Here is a 25,365-nt window from a genome sequence, read left to right on the forward strand (position 1 = left end):
CTGAGTACCATAGGGATTTGCTTGACTGAGGAAAGAGCAGCACAATTCACATCAGAGCCAGTTTAACTTTTGCTGACATTAATGTCACATTCTGATATAGGAAAAATGCTGGTCTCTGTCTTAGCTGAAAATGTAATAACTAAAAAAGACTAAATTATCAACTGTTATTATAAATCCCTATAGGATACCGGGATTCACCTTACTCTCCCAACTAAGATTAATCACCAGAAAATATTTTGTCCACACCAATGCTTGTATTGCAAATTATTCAGCCAGCTCATGTAGCATGGTGAGGGTGCACTTCATTATCTTTTCAACCCCCTGGAAAAATGTGCTGGAATACAGGGACCTACCAGAGTGCTCCAATTTTTAGAATCGCATATCCAAGGAGCCCTCTTGAGATCCAGTCATCCTAAAAACACAAGTAACTTTGGTCAGGTAGGGATAAAAGCAAATTAAGTATGAAAAGTGAAAAGTTTTATAAAGGTTTACAAGAACAGGAGAAAGAGTCACACTTTACTTTTCTGAACCCAGTCCTGAATTCAATTAAAGGCAGGTAGTAAACTGACAAACTGTAGATGCTGGGCCTACCCACTTAACCTAGTGCATATTTTCCTAGGCTAAGTTGCATTTGTAGAGAGACTCCAGGTGGAAGAAGCAAGGTAGCTTTCTATCCCCATCCTTTTCTGAATAAGATTTAATGAACCTTTAAAAGCTACGAGTCCCCTTTCCCATCTCTCAAGATGTAGAAAGTTGTTTTGACTTTCCCACTGATTCCGTTTTGTCTGCCTCCAGCTGTTCAGAAATGCAAATATCTTCCTGGCAAAAAGGAGATACCATCTTCCATGTTTGATTTAATTACTAGCAGTCAGTGCACAAGGCAGGAAAGAGAGTAAGCAAATCTCAGTGTGTAGCCTTTCCATACAGAGAACATATATTTTGCATAAATGTGTAAGTCAACTCCTACTCCTTATGGAAACACATACCCAAGACTCCTGCATGCACCTTATTGCTTGCTCATTAATTTAGTCTTAAGTAACAGTTATCAGTCTTAAGTAACAGTAACAAGTCTGGAGTAACTGACACCCAACTTTGTCTTTGAGGCATATATTGACAGCAGTGATCTAAGAACATAGGCTCCCATTTCAAAGAAATGTGGGGTGTTTTTTTTCTTTTTTTTTTTTTTTTTTTTTTTTTCTCTTTTTAAAATTGAAATACCATGGTCTTTCTAGGAAGAAAGTCTATCTTGCATCCTGATTCTGGAAGATATGGGTGTTAAATAAAATATTTTGGATTAACAACATTTAGTCCCTTCACAAAAGCACAATGCTTTAAAATTATTTAATAATTAATTTTAATTATTTTAATAAGAATAATAATTAAAAATCAATGCAACCCCAAGCATGATAGGACACATTACAAAGAGCCAGAAATGGATTCTCAGTTGTAGCTTATTCAGTTGTCAGGTTTAGGCACAGGAGCCTTATTGTTTGAGTTTGTTCTGGTTTAACTTTACACAGCCTGTAGCCTGTGAAACTGCGATGTGGTGCTACCTTGGGGCATTCTCTAATCGAGTGCCATATACAATAATGACAACATAATTGACCAACTTACAGATTGGGCATCCCTTATTCCTTGCAACCATCAGCTGTCTTTAAAGAATCCTTGAAGAAGTTAAAACATTAAGCTTTTACCCCTTTTGCCAGATTATGACAGAGAGGAAGACTGATCAGTTGAACAGCTGCAGTTTTCTACAGCTCCTTTTTTGTTGTTGCTTTTTTTTTTCTTTTAACAGTTGTAGCCTTCTTAACCTTCAATAGCAGATGATGCAGCAATTAGAAGAAATAAGTATAATTAATTGTTAGCCAAATGTATTTTCTTTCCCTCCTGACTTGCAAACACCGCAGTATTAAAAAAAAAAAAACAAACCAACTTGTCATACTAAATTTCCTAGGTGGGTACCACACTTGTACATTACCTTGTCATGGTAACATAACTTTTGATATCAGGTAAGGGTTATTGCCATGACCTGGAGACTTCCATGCAGTGCTGCGAAGCAAGGAACTTTTTGTTCATTTAGCCATGGCTCTGGCCTTTCTTACTATGCAGCTTATTCCTGACTCATCTTCTGAGCTTACAAAATACGAGATAAAAATAGATTATTGTTCTATCTAAATTCCCATAATCCTTGTGCTCATTAAAAATAGAGTCATGTAACTGTTCTTAGTCAGGATTGCACTAATTAGTGCAATTGGCACTTCTGACCTTGTGATATCTTCCCTTAATACAGCCAGGTTTGCTGTGCTGCCTGCATTACCATACACAGCATATATAATACCTCCTTACACAATAAAGTGCTGGAGGCATACATGCAAACCAGAAAATAAAGGTCAGGACCTTTCTGCATGGTAATATATAGTTCTTCCACATCCTCACCTTAGGCTTAACTGAGTATTTTGGATTTATTTTTGTAAAATGAACTAAAGGGCCACAAATAAAAATTAGAGGCCAACTTTTCATAGATCCTTTAGGGAGACAGAGCTGTTCCCCAGAGAGCTCTTGACGAGAGGCTCTGGTTCAGGGTAGCAGCATGTTGGTTTCTATAAACAACTGCTTGGTTCTCAAAGATTTTGGGGAGATACCAGCAGAAGCTTCTTAAACTTAACCTCATCTGAGTGTTTTTTGTTTTGTTTTTTAAAGACAGACAGACTAGGATCAAGGAACTAAATTCCCTTTTGCTCACTTTACCTGATGGAACAGCTTTATCTTTTTAGTCTCCTTCACTATGCAATAAAATTAAATGTGCATATTTTTGTGCAGGAAATTAAAAACTATTGGCAGTAGATTTTTTGCTGTAGCTGCTAACATATTTATTGTTTGATTTATATATGTTTTACTCGAGTCAGGAAATCACTAATGGTAAATCCATTAATAAATCTAATCCTCTCACCATCAAGCTGTATTTAAATAAGTATTTAAATAAATTATACCAATAGGACAATCAATTTTCTGAAAGTTGTAATAAAAAGCAGAAGGAACTTAACTATGCAGGTGATGGATCTACCAGAATGAGAATAGAAATTTAAATAGTTCAGAGAAATCCTCAGTCATGGTGGACTGACAGAGGTATATAAAACTAGGAAAGGCAGAGAAAAAAAGCTACATCAGGGATTTTTTTGTTTAAACCTCTCATAACTCAAGAGGGAAGGAACAACCAATGCAAAGACAGAACATTTATAACGAATGAAGCTTTTTCTGAAACAAAGTGGACTTTTGAAAGAGCTTATAAGTAGCCTGCGGGACTCATTAACCTCCCCAAGCTCAAAAATGTAGCAGGACAACAAAACAAAACCGACACCGAGGAGGCAGACTAAAAGGAAAACAAAATAGGGATATAAATTTCAGTGGGCCAGGACATTAAGCCAGCTTCTAATGGAAGGGTTAGGAAGAAAATCCCTATATATAGCAAGGTTATTTGACGCTTGTCCACTCCAGGCATCCTTACAATTTTCCCTGAGGCACTTGTCCTGGCTATTCTGGGTGTGAGGATAATGGCTCCGACGTATCTGGGGCCTGATTCTCTATGCAGCTCCTATCATCTGTGTTTACTTAATAAAGGAAGGCATTTTAATAGTTACGCCAAATATGAAAATTATTGAGTAGTCTGAAAAATTAGTATTGTATTTGTTGCTATTTCTTGCAGAATCAGGGTCTTTGTAAGCCTGGAGCAGAAAACAGAAACATAGTGTTGAGAAGTTAAAAGCCTAAAAAAAGCATTGGCCATCTAGCTACTAATAAAATTGTAAGTTTCATAGATTTTCAGGCCAAAAACCATCATGACAGTTACCTAGTCTAGTTACCTCATAATGTAGGTCACAACCTCCCACTGTAATTAGGCTAAACAGTACCTACTTCTATTTCAGCTCTGTAATAAAATATTTAAGACAACAGTTTTGATTTCAAGACTTGAGGGATGGAGAACTGAACACATACCCAAGTTGGAGCTTCCCCCCCCCCCCCATTCTGAACTCGGGTACATTCTGCACTGAACGGCTGCATCTTAAATCTTTTCCTCCATACTGGAGTCCATGATTGACAGCACCTGCCGAGTACTTGTACATAATAGAATTGTATTGTACTTTCCCTTGGATAAACTAAGTAGACTAGACTTTATTCTTCCACTAAAATAAGTTTTTCTGGATTACCTTTGTAGCTTTAGTTGGCTCTGTCTGGGGTCTTTTAGGGGTGCGGTTGGTATAGCTTCATTTTGTGTCTGTGTGGGAAGGTTTATTCAATGACTAATGCTAAAAACCGATCTTGATCTAGATCCTTCTCTCAGCACAACTGAGAGACTTGTGTAAGGGGCACACGGTAGTAGGTGTTACCTTTGGAGGCCGTCCTCCCATACACGTTCTTCTGTCCGCTTAGCAAGTACTTAGTTGTCTGCAAAACATACCACTGTTCTAAACATTAGATAACAGCTATAGTGCAAACATAAAACACAAACCACAACTTATTAGTATTACCGTAGGGCAATGGCTGGAGTAACAAAACCCATCAGCTACAACCCATCAATACTCAACATTGGAATAAAGAGAAGCGGGAGAAAATTTATTTGCCAGAAATTAATCCAGCACTGGTTAATCAACATTGTTTCAGCAAATATTACTGCAGGCTTGCGGGCAATTAACAGAGCTTAGTTTTAAGACTCTACTGGTCTATTAAAATAACATTTATACTCACTTTTATCATCAGTTTGGGCTAAGGAACTTCCTGGAAAAACAACCCCACCCTAATTATAGCATATGAGGTTCAGCTCTGAAGACTCTTAAAATTGTGCTTGTCAAGCGTAGGCCCCATAAGCCGTTGGCTGTGGTGTAACAGAGCAGAGCACTGCGCATAGAACGTTCCACTACTTTTACCAGCTGCGAGGGAGTATTTAGTCAAAGCAGTGGCAGCCCCCCGCCCCAAAGCCATCAATTCTGTTCTACAAATTTTAAGTTTGCCATTTTCAATGCAGGAGAATTACCGTGTCGACCAGTAGAGAGAGTTTTCTTTCTTTTTCAGAAGGATGCATAACATCTTGTGCACTTCAAGATACAGGTGCAGAAGGACAGCCCCTATCTACGAGGTCTGGGTTTCTCCCCTTCAAATACTTGCTGATGAGTAAGACCCAAGCGAGTCAGCCTAAGAGAAACACAGAGATGAGGGAACACAGCAAGACCAAGAACAACAACAAAAGCATCTTCAGCGTTTTCAAAAGCGTGGAGGGAAAAGAAAACCCAGCAGCTTCACCTCGGAGGAAAGCACCAGCAGGCTGGGTTTCACGGCGCTGCCGTACCCATCTCCTCCTCCTCAGGAAAGGAGGTATGTGCAAGGAGGAGGAAACAGGCTGGCTGACTGGACTTGCTGGTGGTAGGTGAGGGTATGACAGAAGTGAATCAGCAGCAGTGCTTAACATCATCGCATCTGAATCTGAAGTTCCAGCTTCTAACCTCTTGCCTGAGGGAGCCTGCTGCTTCTGAGGGGAGAGCCAGTGGACGAAGGGGAATGATTCTTCCCTAAAAAACAACCAAGATTGCGGGGCAAGGGAAAAAAAGAAGGTCCAGGGTGTAACAAGCAGATGAGTTAGGGAGCCATAGCTCAGAGCTGGGAGTGTGCAGCTTCACCAAAGACGAGACAGCTGGAAGGAGCAGTGAGCAGCCAGCCACCCCTCAGAGGTGAAGAAAACCTTGCTAAGGGACTGGGCAGCATTTATTTCAGCTCAGAGTCAGCCAGCCAGCCACGCCTAACCCAGAAGCAAGGACACCATGGAGAGGGAAAGACTGGTTTAGACATTTTTTTTCTTCCACCTTATCTAGCCATTTTCCGTCAATATTCAGTGTATGGTCTCGCTAATGCTGCAGACAGAAATCCTACTGCCCTCTGCTCCTACTTGGCCTATGTGCTCAAAGAGTCAAATCTTTTATTTATATGTATGTATTTATTTACAACAGAAACTCATATGCAGCCATCAGTTGCACCAGTCTCTCAATTCTTTTCACTGTCACTGTCTTCTGGGACAATTTCTCTTCCTGATAGACTCTTCATCTAATCCTTGTGGCTAGACGACCTTCCTTTTGCCTCTGTTACGATGCTTACTGTCAGACACTCGTTACTGAGCGATTTGGACTACTCAGGGACTTGTCCTCATAAATAACAAATTGGTAGAATAAAAAAAATTGTATTTTATTTCCTATCATTTATGAAAACATTGTGTATCGTTGAACAGATCTGCAGAGAATTATACTAGTTAACTGCAAATGGAATTTTTTCTCTTCAAAAGCAATTTAATATAAATTGATCTTTCACAGTTTTTCTCCTTCAGACTCTCAAGTGAGATTAAAAAGCCTCAATTATATTCTGTCACACAATAATCAGCCACATTTGCCATCTCATCCACTCTAGTATTGTAGTTTTGTTTAGCAAAGCCATTGTTGCTTTTTCCCAAAGCCACGCTGACTGGCCTTACTGAGGTTAGCTTTTATTATTTACCCATTGTATGGACCTGGAGTTTGACCTTATTTATCACTGTCACAACATCCACTTTCCCAATTTTCCAAAAAAATCTGTACATCACAATCCAGTGAGCTCCTTGCCATCTTTAATACGCAGGGATCAACCTATCCATTCTTGTCAGCCTTTAGTACTTGTGCAATAGTATCATTTACAACAAATTCTACAACTTTTTTTTTTAAAAGTAAAAATATAAGCACCTTTATTCAGCTGCACTAGATGCTAGCACTAGCTGCTCTGAAGTTCCTCCAACCTCATGGAGAAGTCTTCATCAAACCAACTGGCTAACTCAGTACAAAACCAGACTGACATTAGACAGGACAACCGACCAGACAGACCTCTTCCTTATTCCATAGAGAACCTAAGGACATATGGGAAATTTAAGTCCCAATGGATCCTATCTATATAAAGATGCCAACAAGAAAGGCTTTTTTGCAGAAAGAGATACTGTGATCTCAAAAGTAAAGGTAACCACAGCATGTAACACGTCTGACCATCTCAGGCGCCCGTTTTTGCCCACACTTCAGACTCCCGGTCCATTGTGAGCCCCGTTCTTACAGCTCTGCCCGTTTCTCCACAACTTCTTTTAAGAGAAGCCGCACATTGACCATCAGCCGGAAAGTTATGTACTCGCTCTGCGCGCCCCGTGGGCTAAGCGCGCTATTTTGTAGTAGATTTGAAGCTCACGGCAGGTCTTGGAGAGTCAGGGAGGGACAGAGGGAGAGAAACACCTGGAACCTAATTCCCCTGTGCCCTGCGCTAACCCGCAGCAAGCCTTGCGGTACATTTCACAGGGTGCTCTTTTTTTTTTAAAATCAACAAGAGATGTTTCTTTGTAAACCGGAGCATGCACACATGACATTCACGTACCTTTTTTATTTGTTGCCTCAGCTGAAATTAGTGGTATTTAAAAATGCAGAGCAGCCTTTCAGAAAACCTAAGACAGTTACCAGAAGAGTAAAAATACAAGATAGAGTCCTGAGAGATAAAAATTTATTTATATCTGATCAGCACGTCATGATATGGTCACAACTCATACAGCTGACATTCTCATAGCCAAAAGAGGGATTTTTTTTTTCTTTTTAAAAATACATTTTTCTTTCCGGCAAGAAGGATTTTTTTAAAACAAACATTTCACACTAGGCAGGAATTAAAAACAATGGCTTTTTCAGTACAACAACGCAGCTGGTAAGCACTGGATCCCCCACCAGTGTCTTATATTCAGATTTCAAGTCTTCCCTCCCGCTGTCTCCCTCCCCCTCCCCGATTCCCCCCACCCCTCACAGAAGAACACCGCACAGAAAAACAAGACAAAATCCAGAAGGGAAACAAAGAGGTAGATGTAACTACAACCATGGCGCTGGTTTGGAAATTGTGCAAGATGTCTTACTATGCTCCGAGGAGTTCCTTTTTCCTTTGTTCTATGTTGCAGTACTACCCACCAGCAGTTACACGAAAGGTGACAGGGAGCTAAGTGCTATCGTTACCGAGAGATGCCAGGGCCACAGAAGGAACGGCGCTGTGCCACTCGATATTGCTTTGCCTAGCTGAAGTTGTTCAAAAAGAGACCACTCTCTTCAAAAATATACGTATCTACAAAATGATCACAGCCTCGCTCGCAAAAAGGTTGGCTCCGCATCTCGCTAGGATGGTGGCAATGCAGGGTGGATGGGGGCCCGGGTTCTGCTCTCGGTGTGCCCTCAGCTCTCAGGAACTTCAAGGGGAATCATTGCCAGGCAGTGACCTGCGGGGGAGCGCTGCGGCTTGAGCGCCGGCAAAGCTTCCAGCGGGTGCGGGAGTGAGCGAGGGCTGCAGAAGCTGCTTTCCCCCCTCCTCCCGACTGCTCCGCTCCCCCCCTTACCACTTCTGGCATAGAAACATTTGCCTCTGTGTCCCTCCTGATGAGAGCTCTAATAAGCAACATTATCTATCGTAAATTAACACTGCAGCTGTAGAGTGAACCCAAGTGTTATTTTGCTATTTGTTGTGTTTATGGTAAGCACAGTAGAGATTGTGTATCTATTGGATAGAAGCACAATAAATACAACCAAAGAAAAACATCTCGTCTATTAAGGATTAGAAGCACATGAAATAATCTTGAAAAAAATTAACTTTATTTTTGCCACACAAAAAAAATAATGGGAAAAGACACCTACTAATCTCTGTAGAGAAATGCTGCTTCTGGTATCTGTCTACATTTCTGAAAGACGTCTTGGCTGCTGGAAAGATTTGATAAAAAATCCAATGAAATTCCATAAAATAATTCCAAACACGACCAGCCCTTTGCAAAATCCTTGAGAGTCACTACAGGCTTCTACATCCATTTTATCATACAAAACAAAAATGGAGGTAACACAGGAGGGAAGGAGAAAATTGGAGGTGAAAATAACTGGTATCAGGAAAACGAATTTTTATCATACAAAATGAACACCATTGTAGAGTAATTTTAAGGAACTAACTCACTTTAATAGGACAGTTGTTCAGTGTATAATTACTTCATTATCCAATGATAAAATAAAAGGTTTAACTTTAAAATGCATAGAATCCTTTTAAAGACTTCTTTTGTATCACAGCCAGGTAGTCTACAGTTTTTACAGGAAAAGTAAAGCTGCTCAGAAGTGTTCATTATGTATGCAAACATTTTTAAACAAGAGTATGGTTTCAATTTTGCTCTTCCAATTGTTCTTTTTTTTAAAAAAAGTGTAAAAACTATCAAATATGCAATTTTGCAAAATAACCCTTTATTTCATATGGCTCCATTATTTCCAAACAATACAGTACCCCAGATGTATAATTGTTTTGTATAATTGTATCGGATCACCACAAAATCTCCAGCTGACTATCAAGAGAATGCACCCAACCCCGGTCTCATGATTTGGAAATCCCAGTTTTTAGTACCTTTGGTCCCAAAATTTTATGTCAAGGCAAAGTGGAGCGGTTGAATCCTGTCACACACAGTGATCGGTATCTGTTATCTTGTACAAACAGGTGAAAAAAGTTAACAGCACTTTATGGCAGTGTCAGACAGAAAAAAACAGTTAACATCATTTGCAAAACAAGTGAATAATGAACAGTACCACAGTGATCATTGTATTTTTACTGCAATAAGATGCATCTTATTTTTGATGCTGGGGCGGGGGGAGGAGGGAGAAGGAAGCTTTTCATTTTCCAGCGAGCGCAGTAAGCTGGAATCTTGCTTTTCCAAATCTGATGAGAGCAACTTAAAAAAAAATAATCCCTCCTGCAAGATACATCGGTGTTGAAAAGCTTGCTAGAACCGTACATAAAATACTAGAGAACCTGTAAGGAAGGTGCACTCAAAGGGCGCTGAAGAAAACACTGCTCGTTGTGAATGGGCAGATACTCTTCATGTAATGGGATTCGAAGAGCAGTAATGCTAAACCATTAGGACTTACATCCTTTCAGTTGTAACAACTTGTTTGTAAACAACTAAACATAGAAACATACAGATATTTTGTGTGCAACCCTGGCAGAGAACCATCTTTATTCGCAATACACTTAAATTGCTGTGTTCTCGCTTCTGTGTGCAACAGCTTTCAGTTAGTGTTTTTTCTGTAATTTTTTCATTCTGTATCACTTTATACATTCTTCCATTATATTTCTCTTAAGATAAATTCAAAGTTATATTAATTAACCATTTTGTGATCAACTGTATGGTTCGTTAACATCATTTTCTATCCAATGCATTTTGAACTCTTCAGAAGAGGACGCCCACGGATGGCGCAGCAAAATGCCCACTGCAACTGTAACACCGGCCAACTGCCATCATGTAGAACCGAACTGCAACCGACAGGAATTTACATTTTACAAGCTAGCCTACTAAGCTCCAAATGGTCTTGACCAGCGTGGTATTTTTAGCACAGAATTTCCTATAAGTTGTATACTTTTTATGTTTTTCCCTTAATAGAAAAAACTTCTTGTATCCCATTTATTCTCTTTCCTGAAGCAGCATCCAAGTTCATGCTGGGAGGGTACTTCGGAGTTTCTTAACAACGGTTTCATTCCACTGTCATCTACAGCAACTCAGCCGTAAGGAGACACAACGTCAGGCTCTCTTCACATTTTCCAGTGCAGGCAGGAAAGAAGCCTAAGACCTAACACTATTTACTCACTCTACCAAAACAAAAATCAGTGCTTGAAAACAAATGTCTTGCAAAAGTAAGAACTACGGAGGAACAAACTGAAAATGAACAGGACCAGATAAATCAAATTATTATCTGAAACATTATGGCGCATTACTAATTTCTTTAGGCAGCATGTGAACACTCACTATTGACTGCAATCCACTGAAAAAAAAACCCAAACAACTGCATTTGAAAAAACAGTATGCTCTGACATGGAGTTCACAGGGTCTATAAAGAACAACCTCCTGATGTGAGTTACTGCTGTGCAATCTGCTTATATAAACTTCCCTTTTTATATCACCCCAGTCTGTCCTAGCTCAAAATAAAACCAGCCGTACTATGGGCATCTCTGTGGTTCTGATCAAACCACCTGGTGGAGGACAGAAGCGAGTCGTTTGCCATCTGCATTTTGCAGCTTTGAGAGTCCATTTATGCCCCCGTGCAGCAGACATAACCGCTTACACGGTAACGGCGCTGGGCTGCCCCAACACCCTCCTATAAAATGGCAGATTAAATACATTCATTCCATCAGCTGTACTTTAGTAAAAGCAACAGGAAAATAAAAATACTCCCAAGACTGCTTCCCTTTCACTTCTTTTTAAATGGATTTTACGTTACACCAGAATTCAGGTGTGTGGCTGGGTGTGAAGCGATAGGATTTAGAAACAGTATCTTACCTAAAATGTTAAGCTGTAGGCAACCACCGTCCTTTGCCTCCCAGCTGCAGTGGTTCTTTTAAGTCAAAGAGGGGACTCACAGTTCAGGGGAACTTACTATGGTGTATCATTTTGCAACCATCCCACTGAGCTACCTTGGGATAAAACTACTGCTTTTGGGGGGGCTAGGAGTGGCATATTTGACTAGGTATTTTTCCATTAAGTCAGGGAAATCGGCATTGTCGCATATTTTGGTACGCTCTTAGCTCCCACCACAAAGGAAACACTGACTAGGTTTTGTATTCTGCACACCACCCACTGCGATTCATGTAGCAGGAGAGGGAGAGAGAATGGGGATCAATATGGCTAACTCGGAGCCAAAACTACTGAGGGCTTACTTTGTTCTCAGTAAAATTACTCTGTAAAAGGCAGTATGCCAACATCTGAAGTTCTGGCTATCCTGCTTGTATTTAGAGAGATTAGTTTTATTTTAGGAACAGCTCTCTCAAATCTGTGTATAATCACATAAACACGATGCCAACTAGACCTGCCAGAAGTAAGATTGTACATCATAGACATGCTTTCAAAAGCATCCTATGTTACACATCTGAAAGTGTCTTCTGTTCCCGTTTGCCTTTAAATTCAACTCATCCTTCTTCCAGTAAGATTTTAGCACAGTGGTGAGCTAATTAATACTGCCCTCCATGTAGTTATTCAGAGTATTTACCATACTTTTTTTTTTGCAGCAGTATCTTCCTACAGATTTATGATAGCAATTATACCTATTTTTTCTTTTTTAAGAAACTAGTTTTTCTTCTATTACTCCTTAGCAAAACATTAAGATGGTTGGCATTGAATTATTTAAACTCTCCCACAAGTATATTTAGCGCTGTTGCAACTAGCGGGGAGAAAAAGGCCTCTATAAACCACTCAAAGGTCACCTTGGTTGGACTGCAGTATACAAAAATACAAAGGTGGCTAAAAATCACCAGCAGCACCAGCAGACCTTCAGAAACAGCTAGAATTGCTCTGGCTTCCAATGCGTGACAAATAAAGCTTTCCCCTATTCCCTAAGTTTCATGTCTTTCCTTCACTGTATTTTTACCTTTAAAAGTGCATTCTGAAAACTGATAATGATCGTTGAGATCTGAACAAAAAGGGAAAATAAACCAAGTGACTTTATATTCTCCAGGTTTCCTCATAATACGAGATACTGGTAGCACACAGAATTCGGAGAGCTGATGGTAAGACCACAGCAGGGATGGGCTGATTCATCAAATGTGGATAGCTTTTAATCACACTGTGATGCTGCAATGCTGTTTTGAGGACTGATTCCTCACAAAACACACCTGACGCTGGATCTTATTTGGGTCTTGGTTTCAGATCAATGTGTCTAACACAACAGCTGCTGACTGCGTAGCCGCAAAGATACCGCCACCAGCTCCATCGAGTATCTTTGACTCCAGCACAATGAGTTGCAATAAAGTACAAGTTTGTGCAAACGAGGAATCTCTACCACACCAATGCTGTACAGACTACTGAAGAGACAAGTTGCTGAATTTTCTGAGCTCTAACTACAATGCCAAGAAATACTTGTGGTGACGGAGCTTCCTTGTCACAGACATTCTTCTACGGTGGTTGTACGATTGCACCTTTTGTCCAAATGCTGAATTTGCTTAAGTGTGGGTGAGAGTATACATTTTTAAAAATACAGACAATTCTTAAAATAATACATCATCAGGTCACTATGTTACTGATCTTCACTTTTAGTGGAGTTTAAAATTTCCCCAAAGAGAGGTAAGAGTCCGTCCAGTATTTTCCTTTACTCTTGAATATTCACACTTGTACATACAACATGATATTCATTTGCAAGAGCCTGGATTCCCATTGTGTCCTCAGGTCCCATTCCACTTTTAAAATAGGCAATGATAAAAATACTGAAAGATGCAGTACCACATACCGCCTGACAAAAACGCAAGTGATTGTATGCCGACTAGCCACAGGTTACTGAGGGTCATCTCCCGAGAAATAGCTTTTGTTTGACCCTGCAGGGGAGGAAAAGCTCCTAAAAGAGAAAACGAAACACATTTAATGCTTCTGCAGCAGGAACGGTAGCCTTAATGCATTGTTCTTTACCATCACTGTTGTCCCAGCAACAGTGCCCACAAACAATTAATTGGTTACTTCTGCATTATGCTTAAACTTTAAAAAAATTCTCTGGCATTATCAGTTATCTCCAAGAAAGTAAAAAAAGCCCTTTTCTTTATTATTAACAACAATTTACATTTCATTTGGATATAAACTTAAACTTAAGTATAAACTTCAAAGCATTCCTTAAAAGGAGCCATCCTCAACCTTTGCAGGGAGATCCGACTGTCAGCTAAGTTTTCTGTGTTATTTTTAAAGTTATGTTAACGTCCATATGATCAAATTGAATAGACTCCATATTAAACTTTACAGCTGTTTGGTAATGATTTTGTATACTGTGAAGAAGCAATACATGTACACTCTCAAGTCCTCCTTGAATATATATGCACATATACACATGCACTTTTTTTTTTTAAACAATAGTTTCCTTATGTTGTTTGAACATTCATTGGCCAGACAGTCATATAGACTAAGGAAGCATTGCAATTTGCTATTCAGTTTTCCAGAAAGACCTTTTAGAAATGTCTGTTTAGATGAGAATGACTGGCAGGAGATACAGCTGACACGATTTAAAAAAATTCATTTTTCCCTATTTTGACCTTTTCTGACTTACAACACTAAATTACGTTTGTCTGAATTCATCAGAGCTTTATGATCATAAGCAAACTATTGGCATATATTTACATCAGCATATTTAATAATTTGCACTACATTTTACTGACATGCATAAAGCCTAGATGATATGAACCACTTTTTGTTGTTAATCCTGAACAGTGGATATAAAACCTCTAAATATACCAGAGAAGATGATGTACTTGCTGCAGCATTATGGAGTCATAACTACTCATAGAAGGACAAGAGATGAATGATTCAAAGAGTAAAGATATAGCAGTGTCAATTCTGAATCTTAGAAACCACAGAATTTGGGCAATTAGATACCATCAGCAACTTATCTCTATGCTTCACACTTGCAATCACCGGAGGAATTGCAATCAAGCATTTAAGACAAAGCTTTTCTTCCTGTACGAACACTCTTAAATTAAAAAAAAAACTAAAAAAACCCCCTTGATGAGTCCCATCCTCTTCTCACTGATATGTATTTTCACACATGGGCAGATTTGCCACACCATTTATTCCCCATTATTATTTAGTAATTCTCATTGCTAAGCTTCTATTTGTCCACTCTACGCTACATTTGTTCTTCCATGGTCCATTTGTTTTCCTGTACCAACACTGACCTTTGGTTTAAATAACTTTCCTTTTTGCTTGGTACTGACAGCAACTGTCTCTTCCCCCTCCTCCTCTCCCAAGCCAACTTGTACCTTACAGGAAAAATGATCCTTCACTTTCCTAACTGAGACAAGCCAAGCACTTTTAGTTGTCCTTCACAGAAAAGACTCCTCCTTCCCCTTAATCATCTTAGCGCCTATTATCTGTCCCTCTTCCCGGTTCAATTCATATTTCTTGAACGGGGATGACGGACCTGTAGGCAGAATTTCCAGATGAGATTTCAGATTTGGTACAATGAAGAGTATTTCCGCAGCACTGGTGAAAACCCTCTCCCGTTGCCCTGTAGGATGACATTGCTTACTTTTTTAGTTACATCACACCAGTTGGCTTACGATCAGAGTGAATGAGGAGCATGATGACTTCAGTATACAATTACTCATTTCCAACTGATAAGCTCCTAGCTTATAGTTTGTGGGGTTTTTTTAATTAGTCTCCAAGTGCTTTTGTCCTGCTAAATGTAATCTCATTTGTGTTACTGCAGTGTTCGAGGTTATCCTGCTGAAGACTTCAGAGAAATCATGAACTTGCCAATACAAGCTTTCCACTAGCTGCTAAAATAGGAGTCTTTGTGTTGCTTACACCTACAGATATTAACTGTAAACAGTTTTAATTTTATAGATGAAATGTTTAAAATGCACCTGTAAGAAAGGACGGGACAGTTTCATATTCAAATTTTAGGCAGATACTTTTTTTTTGTTTAATTTTAAGAGATCTAATATTACAGGTTTTCCCCAGATCCATTAAAGTTCTTAACACTTAGGAATACAGCAAACAGGAAAAAGGTGTTTTAGGCTTTGTTTCTTCCTCTTCCCAAATAAAAATATGCCAAAAGAATGTATTCCTACCGATGACATTGTCAATACAAAGTTTTAAAGCTTCATGTAGCGTTAAATGTTACTCCAGCTTTATGAAGTAAGCTTTATGAACTAAGACAAGTTCCTGAGCAGTGTGAATTTAAAAAAAAAAAAGAAAAAAAAAAAGCTGAAACAGCCTCAAGTCTTAAAACCACACCAACTTGAGACCATGTAACACATCAATACAAAGCTAGCTCTTGAGCAGCTTCAGGGATTCCCCTCACATCAGGCCTCAGGACTTTTCCAGGGGGTTTCCAAAAACTGTAACAGCACTTTTGCAGTAAGCCAACAAAAGCAATGCAAGCAAGTTCTCAACTGGCATAAATAGTAGTAACTTTAAATTATGCTAATTTATGCCTAATAAGATCCTGTGTCATAGCATTTACATTTAAAATATGTCTTATTAATTCATACTGATTACATTGGCAAATTATAACCAATTATCCTATTTTGGAATCGCATTTCAATGAATAAATCTGATTATATTCATTATACTCTCTGAAATTCTGGTCTAGTTAGATTTTTTGGGTATGACTTATTTTAATGGTATTTGTGAAATAATGTCTCAATAACAAGAATTCCTTACCTCCTATTGACTACACTTGTAGTTTTAAACAGATTCACAAACTTATTTGTCTAATAAGGTCCAATATACGCATTTGGATGCAATTTATATAGCAGGGTCTGACTTTTGCCATCAGTGCTGGATGAGTGACAGCAGTATTTCATAAAGCAAAATACAACTCTGGGTTGTTAAAGAACTCTATTAATCTTTTTAAGCACTACCATTGATAAATTAAGCACTCAAAAGCAAATTAAAGCAGTTTTTGCAATAAATCATCTAATAGAAGCAGCGTCTTTGTTTAACATAGTCACTCTAGAATGTTAAAGGCAGTTAACAAGAGACTGAATATTTTTCCCCCCTCAACAACTGTGCTACTTGCTAATGAAGAGATTATTTTTCTTCAGAGACAAGCTGCATTATTTCATCTGGAGTCCTCCTACTCAGTCTGTTTGATAAACTTCCTTTCCTGTATGTCTAAATAAAACTCTATTTTTTCCTCTCTGGATTTTCTTTTTTTTTTTATTTTGATGAATTCCTCTGTTTTGTATTCTGAATACACACACCCCCTCCCCCCTGCTGGAGGGCAGATGACATACTTCAGTATCAACTGGACGGAAAAAAAAAGAGCCTTGAGGAAACACTTCTCCAGCTACAGTTTCAAAGTATTTACCTGATATTTTAAATCACGTTTGCCAGTATCCCTTCAGTAATGTTATTAATGCCCGAAGTTTATTTAGATTCCTCTGATCCATTGACATTGAAAGTATATTATGATAGAAGTGACCCTCAGTACCTCACAGCAAGGAGGCCAGTACTCACAGCACCGGGCTGGAGATCAAAACTCCAGAGACTTTATGCTATGTAATTCTTACAGATCCTTCCAGTCATAGCATCTTTCTGTTTAGCTTAACAGGAAACAGAAGAGGACTATGGTTTTGGGTTAGACCTGCAGACTACTTAGATCAGTTCTCTCTAACAGTACCAGAGGAACATGCCAAATAGCCGCACTAAGCAGATAAAGTAGCCTGCCTCACGTCAGAGTCTTATTTAATCCCTTTTAGTCAAGAACTTGCTGATTTTAAACCTTGAAAGTTTTATATCCCCTCCAAACTTAACATATGCTCTGAATACTTTTACTATGCATGTGAGTGTTCACTACCTCTTTGAGTCTTGCTAAATTATTCCAACTCAATGAAATCCTGTGGCAGCAAGTTTCATGGCTGAACTGCATGTTATTGCAGAAAAAAAAGAGGATTTCCTTAGATCCGTTTTGAACGTGCCAGCTTCCAAAAACTACCCTATTCTAATGTTACCCAGGTAATTTACCTTTCCTAGATCATTTCTTATCACACTTTTTTTGCCACATAATAAGTATTGATAATTATATCTATTGTATTAGTGTGAAGAATGTGTATGCGTTCTCAAACCATTTTGAGATTCTTGTAAGAAAAGACATTAACAAAGCACAATTCTCTTTGCTAGCTATCATCCTACCTGTTTCGTAGAAATGTGTCAAGAGATCCTCCTTTTCAATGAATCGTTGATACAGCCAGTGTGTAAGAGCTTCAGGCTCTGCAGGTACATCTTTAACTGGAAAAATCCTACCAAAGAAACAAACATAATTAAACCTAGGAAATGCATTCTGTATGCGAAGGACAAAACTATTCCCTTCTGCCCAGCCCACCCCAAAACATAGAGAACAAGAGTTTGGTATAAATCTAACTGCGTGGTTCATTCTCTCTCCAATTCATGGATCACATAGGTATTAAGGATACAAAACCGAAATATTCCAGGTTACCAGCCAGATGCACAGAGAAGACATAGGCATTACTAGCTACTATCAAATGCTGCACTACAGCATTTGATAAAAGTTAGTAAGTTGCTAGGTTTTTTTAAAATAGAATACCACCACACTATATTACTATCCTTAAAAAATACAAACCAAGAAGCTATGAAGTTCATGCACTGAAACAGAAAGAAATAAAAGACTAAGAAGGTTCATCCACAGTTTTGAAGAAACAGTTCTTCAACAAACAGAAGCTTCGTAATAACGACATCACGAAGTACCAATAGCTCTTCTGTATCGTAGAAAACAAGCCCCTCTGTGCTTTTCAAAGGATGCCAGCATCTTTGTCTGAAATTTCTATGGCAGGTTTTACACTGAAAACTGACCATATAAGTAAGTGTACTCAAATATTGCTGTTATATTTTAAAAACCCTAGTGAAAGAATTACCAATGTTTTGGTACTTCTACACCGAATACTAGGTCTACTTAGAAAATCAGATATCCAGGGCAGAATTCACTGAGATACATACATACAGAAACCCCCAAACAACCCACCATACCTCACTGGATTTTTTTCAAAATAGAATTTCAAGTCTTACAGTAACTGTGAAATCTCCTCAGTAGACCCTAAGTGCCTTTTGATATATACAAGAACTTACATATCTGCTGTGTTTCACTGGGAGGCCAATGCAGAAGAGATTTGTGTATCAGGCTAGCCAGAAAAATTCATACTCTGAAATGTAAGACCTTTACTGCACATTTCTCTTTCCAGGTGAGCTCCCATTTACCCTGTCATCTACGCCATGCTTCTACTTTCATTAGGGGATTTTTCATTTCTTTTTAAACACAGTCTTGATTGATTATACTGAAAAGAATTTGAAGAAACACCACAATCATGTGGGAAGTGTCTGAACAGATATGAGAATGTCAGACTACAGAAATAAGACATTTCTGAAGAATGCTTTTGTTGCTGTTACTGTTTTCAACATCTTTGCTTGCTTTGTTGCCAAGTCATTTGTACCTCCTCCTTTCATTTTGATGCATGAAAAAATAAGCTGTAAGTGGAGGAGAAAAGCAGCAAAGCATTGCTCTAATGAGTGAATTAAAAATAATGGTGCTTCGGTATACAGAGATAACTTCAATATAAGGAGATGAACAATTTTGTTTTCCAACTATGGCATCAACATGAACTCAGATATTTCTCTAGCCTTTGTAGCAATTCTACCTACGTCCTTCTCACACTGTGGAGTTCTCTGTGCTCTAGTAAAGCCAGTCTCAGTAACCAGAAATTAGCAACTGTTATCTCAGGTAAAATACAGTTTGAAGAAAAGTCTTTGGCCAAAGACAAATTTTAGTAAATCGTTGGTGGTCCAGTAAATAGCTCAAGTTCTCAGCATGCATATTAAGAACAATGACAAAGACAGGTAATAAAGAACTATTTTATCTTGAAGCCCAGACGTTGTACAGCAGATTAAAAGTAAACCACATAGAAGCAAGTAAAAAACACACCCACAGAGAAAGGACCATTTTTGTTGAGGGTATATAACACTAAGACAGACTTACTCTATGTCCCCAAACACAACTGAGTTGCCAAGCACTATTTTTAACTCTCTTCTGCCTATCTGCTGTGGAGATAAAAGGACTCGGCAACAGAATATTGTGTTTCACAGTATATTTCTGAAGGACAGATGCTTGCTTACGCAAGTTTGAAGATGGTTCAGAACTAACAGAACACATGTGTGGGCTCAGGACAGAAGTCTAGCATTACCTGGCTTCATATGCAGTTTCCCTTGTAAGCTGCAGATATTCTTCACCTCCACCTTCACTTCTATTACCCAATGGGTAACAACTCTACAGCTCAATAACCTAGTTAAGCCTGGTATTTTTCCAAGAATGAACCTACTAGTCTGAAAACATTATGACAAGAGCTTACAAGGTACTCATTAGAAACAATTTACGAGCTGGCACTTTAATGGACTAGCAAAGTAGCATAAGTGATACCAACATTGTGAGAGATTAATGGAATGCAGCACACCACTTTCCTGCTTGAATCCATCCAGGCTCTTGTATGAATCAATACAGTACCAGAATACTTGAATCTCTCGATATAAACTCCGCTTCTTAGAAGTTTAAGAAGCAATCACCGTTACACTCATTTTGAATGAATATTAATGCAGAATGGAAAACAACTGGTTTTCCAGTAATGCTACACTGGCTGTTACAATTTAGCAATGGCAAGTGCTAGTGCTTCAAAATTTAGAAGCATTTTCAAACATATTTTTAGATTATCCAGAGTTATTTTTACAAGTGGAACATTTTTATTAATGACTGAGCTAAATTAGAGATGAAATGTTTAAAAAAAAAAAAAAATATCCTTAAACTGTGGCACAAGTCCTTCCTGTACTAGATAAGGTGAAGCTAAACCTCCCTGTATTTATACTAAACATACTGCCACTGTCATCATTCTCTGCCTGCCAGAGGGCTCAGCTGGCATCTGTGTTTTAAAAGAGCACCCTCTTTAAGGAGACTGCGTTCAGGAAAGGTAACTGAGAGAGTCTGATGTTACAAAACTCTCTACACAGATGATCCAAAATAACGGTGGAAAGCCATTGCTCTAACTGGAGCAGGGTCATTCCCGACCATCAGCTGCAAGGTCTGCCAGGTCTAGTGTGAAAGATGCAGGAAATAGTTTCTTCTTTTCAGTGAGATATGTAAACGTTGTCAATGTGGTCCCAACATGGGCATCATCTTGGCTCTACCCCACCTTTGTGCTTCCAGCATCAGGAATGCCACTAAAAGCGAACAGTTTGCTGATCTCCTGAGGAAAATAAAATGTTATCACCACATAAAACTGTCCTGACAAGGAACAAGGTCAACATGTAATAGCTGAAGCTTCTAGATTCTCTTGGGCACTTGAATCTTTCTAGCTTTTGGACAAAACCAACCTCGCATTGCATGAAAATAAGAGTGTCCTTGTTCCTGGTGTGGCAAACACGGAATTTAAGAGCACTGGATAAGGTAATTTGACCAGAAAATTCAAGCAGAATAGAAATACTTTCTTCTCTCATTTCTATCAAGGGAACAGCTGCTTTGCTATCATCACGGGGAGGTCGGGAGGGGGCTAAACTGCAATAAAAGCAGCGCTACCACAGGCTGCACCCTGAGAAGTTAAAAGCGGTGGTGGAAGTAAAGATATACTCCGATGGGAGTCTACAAAGCTGTCTCAGTAATGAAGCAGTATCTTCTAGCTGGAGGGTACCTATCTGCAGCTGCGAGATGACGGCTGTGGGACACTCCACGTAGCTGACTGAGGGACGGCAACTTTCTTAAACCACTACACAAATGTGTGTTTCTATGTCCCAAACCAGAATATATTAGCATAAATGACAGTCCAGGAAAGAAGAAAGGATTTTAAAAAAAGGAGATGTAACTGCCAAAGACATGTTGGCATACGTAAGAAATTGTGGAGACTTATCTACGGATAGGCCATTTCTCAAACGATCCCAATTAATTTTCAGAAATACAGCATTTTCAGAAACATTTAATCTCTTTTAAATAGTCCTTCTTGGAGAAACAACCTCTGATTCTGTATTAAAATTCTAAAGTTCATAGATACCACCTTTAAGTACTAATTGCCATTCATCATCTGTCCTATCCTGAATTAAAAGTTCTTTATTACCCCTACACCTTCTAAATCATAATATTATTTACTGTTTCAATGAGTGTTTAAATAAACTCAGCGTGATGGAGGTTGTTGGTAGATCTCAGGTATGACCAAAAATAAGTTGCTTGTGTAAAAAAAGCATATTAAAATATATTGCCAAACTGGATGCCCTTCATAGATGTTTCTGCAAAACTCATTCATCAACCACAATGTATCCCATCTTATTTATAGCTAAGAGTCTAGTTTATTTCAATAAATCTGTATCAATATAGACACAAAAAAAGGACTTCCTCAGTAGTTGAAAGCTTGTTTCAGAAACTGGTACGAGAAAGGTGACATAGTACTCATCCGCATTATGGCACAAAGATAGCTGAGTTAGCTGGAAATAGCGTGGTACTTTCATGCAGCATAAATGCAGCTATCCTCTGCGGCGGAGGCGACTACGGCTGGCTCTGACTTTGGAGCCTCTACACCACGATCACGATCACACAGTGCGAACGCGGGATATGGGCATACAAGGCCATGACCCAGCAGGAAGCTAACGCCAAAAAACCCAAACCCATGCCATTCTTGACCGAGGGGAAGCTAAGCATAGAACAAACTTCATATCCAGGGTTTTTTCAATTTTAAACTCTCGGGTTTTGACAACAGAACTGCAGCACATGGGAAATCTTACTATTAAAGAAACTTGGAGATCAGCTGAGAAGGCCAAGTCAGTTAGACTAAAGAAGTGACTGGTGTAAGAAGAAAAGAAATAATCCCAAAACTCAACTCACTGTGGGGAAACAGTGGGAGCCGAGTAGTAGCCAGTATGCGGTCTTGCTACACAGTCACCAAACCACTCAGCTTACTTCTGCTGAGTGTAACTGCAGTGAATCTGGATTTATGGTCAATGCGCATCACAAAATGACCCAAGCGTAAAGCTAAACCATTCTGAGAAGAGAAAACAAACCTTTCCAACAGACCCATTAAAAGGCAGGTCTTATAGTGATGCCACTAATTAGAGATGCCTAGCACCTTCCAGTCCTTTTTTTTTTGGTGCTTACTGCTTTAACAGATGGGTTGAAATTTCCCCAACAAATCCCAGTGCCATTTGACCTGGTAGAAGTTAATTACATATTTTCCTTGAGTATTATGTTTCAGAGAGCAAACCCAGTTTTTCAGCACTTTCTAATGAGTTTTGAGACAAGCCTGTCAGGGTAAAAAAATTATTTGATAGTTAAAAGGATAAATTCTCACACCTTTGTGTTTTGAAGAATCTGAAATTTGGTAATTCTTCTTTTTTCTAGGGAAGTATCTTTTGACATCCTGAGGAAAATCAGGCCACAGCTTAGCCTAATTATGAACTTCCGAAAAACATGTCATTTGTACAGAAGATTGACGTTTGAAAAGCAAGCTTCAACTCATTATCAAAATTGAGCTTCCAAACAAAAAAAGATTACTGGATTAAACTGAACCTTCTCTGCCATTTCCATCAGCTAGAAAAGCATCTAAAAATGAAAACATAAGGCTGCTTGCTGTGTCCTCTACACTCCTCTGTTGCTCCTTAAGTGGGATGAAAAAGAAATAATCCTGCAGTAAAAGGACAGTCTATGAGAAAAGGAGAACACTAAATTTGAAAGACCATAAGGCAGAAAAAGACAGGTTGTGACCAAAGGGAACAGCAGAAAGGACTGACTGAGCGACCAGAACAAAAGAGGCTCTGCAGTCTCCCCTGCTCCTGTTCGAGTAGCACAGAAAACGTTGCTTTTTTCCCCACTGGTGTCATACATCAATTCCTCACTCTGGTCTACTCTAAAAGGGGAAAAGCATGTTTAAATCCCGATTCTCCTGTCATACAGTAGAGACGGCACCTCGTCAAAACTATTCTTTACTTTTTCCAAAAGGGCTTTTTTCTTTTTTAGTAATTTTTTTTCCTATAACTCAGTTAAAAGAAATGATAGATGAGAAACTAGTGCACTAGAGCACACAGACTCATGCAGAACTTTCTCTCTCCCCACAGTTATTTAAAAATTACCCTTAAAATTTATTTCAAATTTAATCTCCCAAAACATTCCAAATTACAAACAACGAGCAAAATTTTATTGCACTAAATGAAGGAAAAAGGGGGGAATAACAACAATCCAGACATATTCGATATACATTTCATGAAAATTTCAGAGGACATCTGAAAAACAGAAACACCTCTGACATTTTCCATCTTTGGAAGACATTTCTGACATTTCCATCTTTTTAAAGATGAAGTCCACTTTACCTTGCGTTTTCCTTTGCTAATTGAGTTTATTTTAAAGAGTTAAAGAAACACACCAACTTTACAAGGGACATCTCAGAGCTCAACACAGCACAAGCCTTTTCAAACCTCAGTCACTGATTTAATCCTTGCCTGCACTGTTAAGGACAAAGAGTAGTTACTACCCAATTGTTACCAAAATTGAGAATTATTGAGGAACCACCTCGAATTTGTGACCTGCAGAGTAAGTGCTGGCGTTCCCAGCTGACAACCCCAGATACTCACATGGCTCTGTTACAGCAATGTTTTGGTCTCCACGTGGAAGATGAACTTAAAGAAGAAGTTTAGGTTTCCTGGTCAAGCTGTACAGCTACACAGGTCTGGTGTGTCATCTTCCACCCCATAGCTTAACCAGCTCTCAGGGAACAACACTGCACAGAAATCTCCCAGGACACTTCTCAGCACATTAAAAGGTAGCTCTGCATTTCCAGACAGAAGTGCCAGGGACGAGGGGAAGGAGGTTGACACGGCAAGGATCAGCTAGCTGGTCACAAAGTACAGCTGTTTGTAGCACACACTGCTTAACCAGCATAAAGCGTTTTGGTGTTTTTCCAGAACTGCTCCTGATTAAGATCTGACACAGAAACAGGCTTGAGACAGCATTGTATTTTCGGACAAGTGAGGACGCTACCTAGGAGGCGCACACGCAAAGCTCCCAAGAGACAGTTTTCCACTGACCATACCTATAATTTCAAAAATAAGCTCTAGTAAATTGATGTCAGCCCACTTGGCTTCAATTATCCAGCTTCCCAACCCTGGAGAAGGTTCAATAAAGTGATAGCAGAGCTGTAAGGTTTTCTTTAACACCAGAAACCCTCCGGGAGAGAAGGGTTATTCCCTACTCTTCCCTGTCCGCCACCCCCAGTTTCCCAGGCACACACTCCGTCTTCACAGGTTCTCAGTGGTACCAACAACTCTGTTCAAATCATCAATACATAATTTAAAGTTGTCAAAACCCTGAAAGTGCCCATCACATTACAGCATTCTGCTAAAAAAAAAAACCCTTAATGAGTAAAGTCAGGTGATGGGGGGGGGAAGGAATTTAAAAAAAATCAGTTGCTGTAATGCCCTGAAGGGATTCCAACAGTAAAATTTCTGTATAAGCAATAGAAAAGGATGATGCAACACGAGTAAATTCATGTAGACACGCTGTTCAGTCGCACTCTTCTAATCCTGCCATAGATAAACATATCCTTTATGTAAAACAGAAAAAAATTTTTAAAGCCACGCAAAAATATCTAAAAATAACATTTTATTGTCAAAAACACTGAAGGTGCAAATTCACCATATGCATTCCAAACTACAGCTCTAATTCCAGATACATTAAAAGGTCTTAGCATATCATAGCTAGATGATATGCTAAATTTGGAATAAAGGATACAAAAGCGATATGACTTTTTTGGTATAGAATT

General features: G+C 39.0%; 1 protein-coding gene and 1 long non-coding RNA gene across 3 annotated transcripts in view; both read right to left on the minus strand.

Annotated features, from left to right (window-relative positions):
- Positions 1-230: 230 nt before the first annotated feature.
- On the minus strand, positions 231-5,642 carry LOC142081436 (uncharacterized). The gene is made up of 3 exons (XR_012673325.1): positions 5,030-5,642; positions 4,386-4,458; positions 231-412 (listed from the first exon to the last, which is right to left on the minus strand). It is a non-coding gene; the product is annotated as an uncharacterized LOC142081436 (long non-coding RNA).
- A 3,010-nt stretch (positions 5,643-8,652) lies between these two features.
- The window catches only part of LPGAT1 (lysophosphatidylglycerol acyltransferase 1), a 65,853-nt gene continuing 49,140 nt past the window's right edge, over positions 8,653-25,365 (minus strand). For both annotated transcript variants that reach the window (XM_075147038.1, XM_075147039.1), the window contains exons 7-8: positions 17,708-17,814; positions 8,653-13,421 (exon numbers count right to left, since the gene is read on the minus strand). In XM_075147038.1, the coding sequence (XP_075003139.1) occupies positions 13,270-13,421; positions 17,708-17,814 (259 nt within the window). In that variant the 3' untranslated portion in view covers positions 8,653-13,269. The remainder of the gene's footprint in view (positions 13,422-17,707; positions 17,815-25,365) is intronic.

Source organism: Calonectris borealis, chromosome 3, assembly GCF_964195595.1.
Source record: "Calonectris borealis chromosome 3, bCalBor7.hap1.2, whole genome shotgun sequence".
Taxonomy (NCBI): Eukaryota; Metazoa; Chordata; class Aves; order Procellariiformes; family Procellariidae; genus Calonectris; species Calonectris borealis.